Below are 9,645 nucleotides of genomic sequence, written 5' to 3'. Positions count from 1 at the left end.
TTTTATAGTACTGTACTCCAAACTATATACCTAAGAGAGGCTGAAATAACAGCTTTTAAAATAAAAGGCTTGACCGAAGATTAAATCAGACATGTGGCCTCTTACATGAACGCATGAAACCTAAACAACCAGCTGCATTTACAGAAGGTTTTCAAGGGAAAGGTGCAAGTGAGGTCAGTTGGGGTCAGTACATAATCATCTACTTTATTGTGATTATGATTAGGACTATTATTATTATTATTATTATTATATTGATACGTGAATGTGTATGTGACTTTAATATTATACTGCTTGGTAGCACAACTTGGTTCATGTGACCAGCTCCAGAGGACACCCCCGCTAGGGTTTATATACCTGGGTCTCTGGGTTTTAAAAGTGAGAACCTCCAGACATTTGATTGTAAAAGAAGTCCAAAGTAGCATGATAGAAATGCTTAAAGCACAGGTGCATTAAAACTCTACTACCTAAGCTATCTAATTATAAATCGTAAACACATTTTCTTATCATTATTTTCTTGATAAATCTAGACTGCGATTGGCTGCTCTGGCTCTACCTTCTGCGGCCCCGCCTACCGACTTACGTCATTAACCCAGGGCCACCATACACCTGAAAAAGTTTTTTGTCAGCTCGGGAGGCTGTGGTGTCAAAGCGACCTGCGGAGTTGTTCTTTAGAATGAGTCGGTTGAAGTCTGTAGAGGTCGACGTTTTTAGTAAACAATGAAGCCTTTTCTAACATATGTGGTAAGTACTGCTGTCTTCTAAGTATCTAAAAAATTTGCTTTCGCCCCGGGGACCGGCTGCTGTCAGTGTTTGGGATCCTATGATAGCCTGACTCGTAAAAATGGAGTTTCCTGAAAGCAATAAACAGTGTGTCTGATGTTTTATGACAACCACGGGGCGCATCATTTATATCCAGCTAGTTCAGTTGTTGTTTATTTTTGTTTCGTTGTTTACATAATTAACTTATGAATGGCCGCGGTTTGTTGAGCGAAAGTTCAGCCTGACTTGGATTGTAGGTGAATTATGTGGGAGAGACCTCCGGAATTTTTCCGGTTTGCGCAAAATGTGGCATTTATGTGTCAGAAGTCCCACATGGTCCTGTGTAAACCCAGGTGCGAAATTCCTCGTGGGCTCTCAAAAAAGAGTAACTTCATGCCGCCCCCAACCCCGCTGCTCAAAGACTGCAGTGAAACTTGTCGATAGTTTGACTGTCATCAGGGACTAATCACTGAATGCAAGGGAGGCATCTTATTATGTTGCGCCAAACTCTGTTTAACAATTCGCACCTTTTAAATGCCTTTTGATATTTACAAATGTATAATTGGTCAATTCCGATAGCCTGACTAATTGTTTGAATATTATTGATTTCGGCGTGATTTTTTTTTTTTTTTAACTTTTAATTTTCAGCGTTTCCATCTCACTTTCTCGGTTATGTGCGCACCAGCCCTGTAGAAGAGATTAATTTAATCAAAGTGCTGTTTTGTGGCGTTGATACTTGCCGAACAGAAGCGTCTCAGAGAGACTTTTTTTTTGTATCTTTGTCGGTAAACAAGGTCGCTTTTGATTTTTTTTTTTTTTTTTTTTTTTTTTTAAAGTAAAGTTTGCATCATTTGTTCCCTAAATGCCAACAGACTCATTCAAAGGCATTTCAATTTTTAAAGTACAGTCAAATATGCTTAAACACGCCATTTTTATTTCTCAGTGCCTGCTGGGAGATGTCCTCACATGTGATCTTAATAACTAGGGCAGCAGATTGAGAAATAATGGGTGTGGGCAACAACCCGGTGTGAAAGCCTTATTTGGATATTTGTGCAACCTGGTAAAGTGTTGAAGTGTGTGGATAGTGTGTGTCTCTTTAAAACAAACAAACAAACAAAGCAAAAACCCTGTTGCTGAAGTTGTCTTCCATACATCAGCATTGTTTCATACATTTTAATTGTGACACCATCAGGCTTTGAAGGACTGTCAGAAGGAAATCCCCTTCTCCCCCCCACCCACCTGCAAAGCCCTGACTTGTTTACTTGCTTGGAGTGCCATCAAAAGTGTTTCATTGGTGTGGCGCAGCCTTGTGAAATGTTGCCCAATCAAAATCACATCATACAAGGAAGCTTTAAAAAAATAATGACTCAACTTTATGTTGGCAGTGTTACGACTGTAGACAAGTATTCCTTTGTATACCAATCACCCTGTGACAAATATTTAATTATTTTAAGAGTTACAGAGTAGATATGTGATTTTTTTTTTTTTTTTCCTTTGATCCCCACCACCCTTTATGATGGCATCAAAATGTTTTCAGGTAGTCTCAGTATATGTTTCTGTTAATCATCTGGTTTGTAAAAAGCCAGATATGTCTGTATAAAATCAAGAGAAAAATCTTTAATATTTTAAATGTCTTGTTTAGTCAGAACAGGCGAAAAAGCTCAACGCGGTGCACTTTTGATATTTTTGCTTAAGAGGATACAGTTTTTAACATTCAACTAAATAATGATAATACTTTTATTATAAGTAAATTAACTTTAGTAAAGACACATCACTCTTAAACAATGAAATGTTTGGTTACTAATCATTGCTGTTTACCCAAAGATGCTGCACACAAGGCGTCCTTCGTGCGACTGTGACTGTAGCAAAGCAAGTTTTCACTGATAGTTCACTGTATTTGAGCCCAGTTCTAAACTAATTCTAACTAGTTTTGGTTCCTTCATGTAAGCATAGGCTCTTTGAAAAACTATTAGAAACATCTGTTTCAGCTTATTTACTATTTATAAAAAATACAGTATAAACATTACAGTAAAGGCAGTATTAACAGATTGGTGTGTAAACAATAAGTAAACATTAATTTCATGAACAGTGAAAAGCTTCAATTAAGTTGAATTAAATACCAATTTTCATTCATTAATGATTATCACGTTATCCCAAACATTTTGTCATTGCTCTAAATAATTCACAGATCCACAGATGGTCATTAAAACTGATTCCTTAGCACTTCGACTGATATCCTCCTTTTTTTTTTTTTTTTTTTTTTTCCTCTCTCTCTCTTTCTCTTACCCTTCCCAAAGATTTGTAGTGTGTCTGTCCTGCTCCTCAAACCCACAGCAGCGTACCCACGGTCTGGTCTTGAGCTGGGAGGCAGCAGAGCACGGCGGCACACCACCTGCAGAGAAGACCAGTACCAACACGGCGGCCTCTGCTGTTTGAAATGTGAAGCTGGTAAATCTCCATTAAACCTCACTTAAAGCTGAACTTCTGTAACCATTACAAACCAATAAGCCATCATCAACCATATGAAACGGCCTTATTATTTAGTTAGGGACATGATGAGTCGAAGGAGATGTGTAAAGAGATTTTGTGTGCGCTTAGGTAAATATGTGAAATCCCCCTGCACCAAACCTGAAACGAAGGGGCAGTGTGAGGAATGTGACTACAACACGTACATCGAGCATGAAAACAACCTGAACCGATGCTTCACGTGTAAACAGTGTCGCTCAGGTAATTCTGCTTGATGGCTTTGCACCATCGATCAGAACGACTGCATGAGAAAAATCAATACTGGGCCTTTTCAGAGTGCTCCGAGCATAAAGTCCGACTTAACAAGGTCTTTTTCATGTTACTCTCTCAGATCAGGAAATTGTAAGGCCATGCACTCACACTCAAGATACTACATGTCAGTGCAAATCGGGGAGATTTTGCCATATTGACCAAGCATGTGAAGTGTGCAAGAAGTGTTCAAGGTGAGTTTATGCAAACCTTTAATTCAAAATCAATGTAGGCAGAATAAGCATGAGGAGGCATAGTAAGGATATTGGACAAGGGGTGGGATGAAAAGAGGAAGACCACAAAAGATTCATGGGTGTAGTGAAGGAGGGCATGCAGGGGGGTGGGGGTGACAGAAGAGGATGCTAGAGATGGTGAGGCAGATGATCCACTATGGAGATCCCATAGGTCTTTAAACCTTTCAATTCATTGTTTTGCTTCTGTCCCAACAAGGTGTGCAGAGGATGAAGTGATTGTGAGAAACTGCACATCAACCACCAACACAGAGTGCAAGAAGATCCAGAACAAATCTGACTCTGCGCCAGGTACTGTACTCTGTGGCAGTGGGCTGCAAGGCTTTTTGTTTTATTCTCAGTGGAAAGAATAAATGCAAATTTAAAGTCAGATGTATTATTTCAGTAAAAGGCTGAAGACTTTAAATCATGTTTGTTTTGTTTTTTTTAAACAGTGATTGCTGTGGTGGTTGTGTCGTTTATCGTGCTTCTTGCTGGAATAATCGTTGTATTTGTCTGCAAGAAGAAACTTCCAACAGGTAGGTTGGTTTTGTACAGATATGGACTTTAATACTAAAATCACTTTGATGCAAAAGTCAGTGTCAGTGCTGTGATTGTCAACCTGTTCGTGGCGTGCTTCACCTTTTGGCTGTGTTAGCTGGGGAGGATGATGTTTGAATCATAGTGTGGGGGAGAAACAACCCTGAACTAAAAATCACAGTAAAGCAGTAAATCATCACAATTTAGAATTCATTATTTCAGTTCTAATAGTTAACGATCAGCATAGGCACTATGGTAGGGTGAAGCAGATGCTTCAAGTGCTTGGACCCTGTGTTTAACATTTTGGTCTCATGTCTGTAGCCTTCTTGCTCTGACAGGTGTTAATCAGTGCTGTGGAAAGGACCGGCACTTCTTTACTGCACCAATAGATGCACTCTGCTGATAATAAATCACTGCTGCCACAACATTTCCATGCACTTGTTGAAGCCTGGCTCTCATTAGTGTAGGCCTTGAGCCTGCTGGCCCAGCAGTCACTCTGACCCATAAGCATACACTAATAAATGCAGGGAGACACCTGCTGCAACACAGAAACTGAAAAATAAAGTTCCACTCAGCATTTCTGGACTGCTTCTCTCTGAGCCTCCCAGCATTGTTACAAGAATCCTTTTCGTAAAGTCTACCAATGACGCATTTTCCCACAGTGCTGTCTTGTTTGCTTTGAGAACAAGTAGATAAGAGGTTCTCACAGACGAGATATTTTGACTCTGAGCAAGGCCAAACTCACCTGCAAAGAGCAGATGGGTGATAGAGTAAAACATGGTAAGAAAATAAACAGCTCTGGATCACAGTGGACTGTACATGTGTGATTCAGGGTGGGGGGGAATACAAGTTCAGTGACGAAAGGTGGTGAGGCACAAGGCAGCATCTCTGACATGGGTGCAGAAACCTGCTAAAATTGGAGCGCAGTGTCAGGTGTGATGATGATGATGATCTCAGAGCAGCAGATGAGCAACACTTCATGCTGACAATGTTGGGATCAGGTGTAATTGATTAAAACCTAATTATCAGGTAGGCCCTCTCATGAAAACATGTTAACAACAGTCTGTTAGGGGTGTGCAGCATTACCACACAGGCCTCGCATGGAGATGGGCTGCTGTCAGCTGTTGGCAAGTTCAGCAAAGAACTTTTCCGATTGGATCGAGCCATCTTTTCCCAGTCTCTGCTGTTTACCATGCTGTTGGTAAACTGTGCCCGGTCCAGCACAAAGTGGGACTGCTGGTCAGGCTTTCCAGCTGACTGATGAAAATCCTCAGTGACACCACTGAGTGGTGTGGCCAAGAGGGGCTGCACACAGTGTTAGAACTCACCCAGAGCAGCAGCAGGTTCTGCTCTGTTGATAGAAGTTCAGATCACGCAAAAGTTGAATAACTGCTGTCGTTGCAGTGTAGCAAATTCCTGAAAGTTGTATTATTGTCTCTCTGTGTTCTTTCCTCAGACTGTCTGAGAAATCGACCTGACAGGATCAAAGTGGAAGAGGTGAGTGATTCATATTTGACATTACTGTAGGATCGATGTAGGAAAAAATAGCCGAACATGACAATTAGCTGATTAGAACTGGCTTTCCCCAGGGTGTATTTACTCTACCAATTAAGATGACTGCAGCAGACCAATGTACTTAATGACAGAGACTCTCTGAACATGTTCTCCAGGACATCCAAACCGCTGAAGATGAAGAAACTCAAAGGTCAATCACCACAAATCTGATCCTGCCCCAGCATCTGGTGAGAGCCAAATCCTCCAGTGTTGCTGAGGATAAGCGTAAAATTCTCAGCGAAAGCCTCAGCAGCTCAGCTAGTAACTCCCAGCACAGTCTAACTGGCCTGCTCACACCTGCTTCCCAAGCCAGCCCCGTGGTCCCAGACCAGCACCACAGGAGGGTGAGAGCTGTAGCCCATCTCATCACCTGCTTCATCCTTGCATCTTCTCGGCTGTTTACTGTTTGCTGCTATTGACTCATGCTTTGCTGCTCTAACGGCCTCACCGACTGTCCTTATGTTCCAGTTTTTCCACTTTGGCCTTCATGTGACAAAGTGGATCAAATATTTTCATACTACTCTTGGTTGGGAGTTCCTCGCATGATTCCACAAAATTCTTTTACATGTTGTTGTTTTTGTTTTTTTTGTTTTTCTGTTTTTTTTTTTTTTTGTTGTTTTTGTTTTTTTCCCCCCAACTGAAATTGAAAATAATTTGAGTGGACAGAAAGAGCCTTAGATTTCTAACCACTCCCAGTAAAAGAGTGAGTCTTACAGCTATGAACAAATCTCAGTGATTTACTGCACTGGATATGAGATGTTTGGCTTTCAAAACACACTCCAGTGTGTTGGAACTAAAACTCTGAGCAATAAGGAGCAGTATAAGAAGCCTGTGACTCTCAGCTTAAGAATAAAATGGAACATTTGATGTTCAGTTACTGCGCTTTATTTCAGGCTGCTGTGATTGTGGTGGTGGAAACTTGATGAGTCACCTGTTCCTTATAACACCTGTAAAAGACTGAGATCAACAGGGGATGCTGTTTCAGTTTCCTTATCTTATCTGTCCTCTCCTTCACTTTCCATCCACAATGACAGGAAGATACATCACTGCATTGTGAGACCTTTTTAGATAAATGACTTCCATTTCCGTTCATTCACCAGCTAATAAATAAGTGGTTTAGATTTAGCACATCTTACCATTTTTGACTTCTTTGTATATTAATGGCTATTTACGTTTTGTCATTTAGGAAGATGAGCCACTTGCCAAGCTTGTTCCTGTGAATGGTAAAGTATTTTTATACTTTACAAGCTCAACAGTAGATAAAGCCTCTGTTTTTCATGCTGCCTCACTGTTTTTGATTGCAAGCCTCCATTGCCCGTTATCGATACATGACGCTAGCGTGATTGAGTGAAGGTTGTTGTCTTTGTTTGCAGATGACGAGTCTCTCAAGAGATGCTTTGACCTCTTTGAAGAACTAGACGTGGACTATCACAAGAGGTTTTTCCGTCAACTTGAAATTAGTGACAACATCATCAAAAGCAAAGAGAGCCTTCCCTATGAAGACAGGATCCATGAACTGTTAAATTTTTGGGTGGAGAAAGAAGGCAAAGGGGCCAGCTTAAACGCCCTGCTGCAGGCTTTGATTGTCCTGAACCAAAGGCGAACAGCTGAGATAATCCACCAGAAGGCTTTGGACAGCGGTCATTACCATTTGCCAATGTAAATGATTTGGGATTCAACCAAAAAAACAAGTGCATGGTAAAGTTTGGAAACATTGCATGGCATTAACTTGCACTGTGGTCTCTCAGTGCAAAAAGCCAGCCTGCTCAGGGCTTCTATGAGTAACTTCTGAGTTGTCTTGTTCACTGGTGGCCTCAGCAGCTGGCAGCACTCCTGCCTTTGGTTTGATTTGAGCAGGAAATCTATTCTATCAAAAGGAGAACAAAGATTAATTCTCTGATAAACATTGTATGGCTGGAGATCCTTTGTTTCTTTCTCAACCAGTATCGGTCAGAGTAGGACCCGAACAAACTCAGTGTACGTCATACTGAAGCTGCTGCTGTTTGAGTCAGTGCACCTTGCTGGATTGTAGTACTGTGCTCAAAAGCAGGCTCTTGTTGAGTTCAATCTGCCTAGATCGCATGCTTTCTTCACCTTACACTCCAGAGTGTCCAGATTCAGTTTTCTCATCTGAGCCATGAGTTTCTGTCAGCTCCACGGAGTGTTATGTAGTATTTCATTTGTATTAACAAAGACTGTTTGTTTTTTTTCTCTCAGGGAAAATTGCTTTTTCGAACATATTTATTGCAATGTAACCCTGACCTGAAAAATTGCTGTCTTTTATTTTTGCTGATCTGTGAGCAGCAGCTCATATCAAAATCCGACTGTCAAGGGATCAGTCGAGTTAAAGAATATATGTTAAGTTATTATAGTAGAGCATTTTATAATTGTATTTAAGGATCTCTGTTGCCATGTTGTTGTTGATTCAGTGTTGTTGTGATCATGGGTAAGTCTGTTTAAAGCACCATATCTTTTTCTTTTTTCTTCTCCTCTCATTTCTGTTGTGCTTCTGGTTTATTGTTACATCTCCTATAACCTTGATCACAACAGCAACATCTTGGAGGTTTACAAAACCATATTTTCTATGGAGGTCTGCTTATGTGCTTCACTGTACGTATCTCACTGTATCTGTGTGTTAAACCCTGAAAGTAAATTGAGAATGAATTGTATGAAAGGGGAGTTGTGTACTTTTCTGCCTTTTCTAGATGTAATTCACACCGTTACTTTATACTTCCATGCTTTGCTTGCTGTTTTTGTAGCATGTTTGCAGCTGTAAGAATTAAACTTTCACACATTTTTATGAAATTTTGTTTTTTACTTGCTGACCTCACATCAAATTTGTACAGAGACTAAGCCCGTGTTTGAGTTCTGTTGTATTTAATCTTTACTCTCAAAACCTTAAATAGCATTGAGATAAAAACTGTTGGGGGCAGGGTATTTTCCCAGTTTTAGGTTAAAATTAGCTGGAAGCACCACAGAACACCAAGAATACCTGTTAATCAATCCGATTACTTTCACTGAAGCTGCTTCCACGTCTTCTGTCTCAGGCTGTGGGACAGGAAGCTTTAATGTTTAAATGGGTCCGGTTTAAAGTTTGAGAGCTTTAATGTGCAGCCGTCACCTTAGAAATAAACTGCGGCACTGAACATCAGTGTTGGATTTTCTTTTAAAACTTCTTTATAGATTTGTAATGATTATTTGTTTTGTGGTAGGAAATTCATGTGACCTGTGAACCGGCTCTTTTAGATTAGTTGAATGCTGTCAGCTCCGCCTTTGGGAAGCCCTGCGTTAACTTAGTTGATAACCAGCTTGCTATGAGCGCTTATCCTGATCAGCAGTGTTAGGGTAAGTGAATCCAGGGCCAAGCAGCCTGGCCCCTCTCTCCCACACGCTCCCTCCTCGGGTCTGCTGAGTTTTGAACCACTAATTTGCGCTTCTCTTGGCAGAATGCTGGTTATTACTGGAATGAATTGGCTGTGTCCTTGTAAATAAATTATAGTGGATTGTTAGTAGATCACCCTGCGATTGCAGCATCACAATAATTTAGTCCAGAGCTTATGTTCTCATATTTACCTGCTGTGATCCAGGGAGACTCATTTCCTCCTCCCTGTTTAGGGTTTAAGTGACTGCAGTAAAATTCCTTCCATCACATATCCTAGCTGACCTGAAGTAAACATTAATTCATGATAGTCCTAAAGGCTGCAATACAGCTAAGGGGATTACTAATGCAAACTGATTGTACAGAACTTTAAACACACTTTGGTCAGTTGATATAGTTCATCTATAA

At 40.6% G+C, this 9,645-nt stretch overlaps 1 protein-coding gene across 2 annotated transcripts; it reads left to right on the top strand.

The window, feature by feature from the left end:
- The first annotated feature begins 582 nt into the window (after positions 1-582).
- Positions 583-8,663, top strand: LOC115786305 (tumor necrosis factor receptor superfamily member 6-like). 2 transcript variants are annotated; one of them, XM_030738409.1, is made up of 10 exons: positions 583-741; positions 3,057-3,207; positions 3,358-3,486; positions 3,617-3,728; positions 3,985-4,076; positions 4,220-4,303; positions 5,761-5,801; positions 5,975-6,046; positions 7,045-7,081; positions 7,232-8,663. In XM_030738409.1, exons 1-10 carry the CDS (start codon positions 718-720, stop codon positions 7,519-7,521), a joined length of 1,032 nt encoding a protein of 343 aa, XP_030594269.1. In that variant the 5' UTR covers positions 583-717; the 3' UTR covers positions 7,522-8,663. The 2 variants fall into 2 exon arrangements, with proteins under 2 accessions (XP_030594269.1, XP_030594268.1); XM_030738408.1 differs by having other exon boundaries at positions 585-741; positions 5,975-6,202.
- Positions 8,664-9,645: the final 982 nt, after the last annotated feature.

The sequence above is a fragment of the Archocentrus centrarchus genome, chromosome 9 (assembly GCF_007364275.1).
Source record: "Archocentrus centrarchus isolate MPI-CPG fArcCen1 chromosome 9, fArcCen1, whole genome shotgun sequence".
NCBI classification, from domain to species: Eukaryota; Metazoa; Chordata; class Actinopteri; order Cichliformes; family Cichlidae; genus Archocentrus; species Archocentrus centrarchus.
The sequence above is the reverse complement of the archived record's forward strand: the minus strand, read 5'-3'. Positions and strand labels throughout refer to the sequence as shown.

What these genes read in the sequence shown, in the direction of transcription:
- LOC115786305 (XM_030738408.1), top strand. Translation starts at nt 718, where the DNA reads ATGAAGCCTTTTCTAACATATGTG. An exon ending in CAGACCAGCACCACAGGAGG is followed by an intron (nt 6,203 to 7,044) that starts GTGAGAGCTGTA and finishes TTTGTCATTTAG; the next exon opens with GAAGATGAGCCACTTGCCAA. An exon ending in CAAGCTTGTTCCTGTGAATG is followed by an intron (nt 7,082 to 7,231) that starts GTAAAGTATTTT and finishes CTTTGTTTGCAG; the next exon opens with ATGACGAGTCTCTCAAGAGA.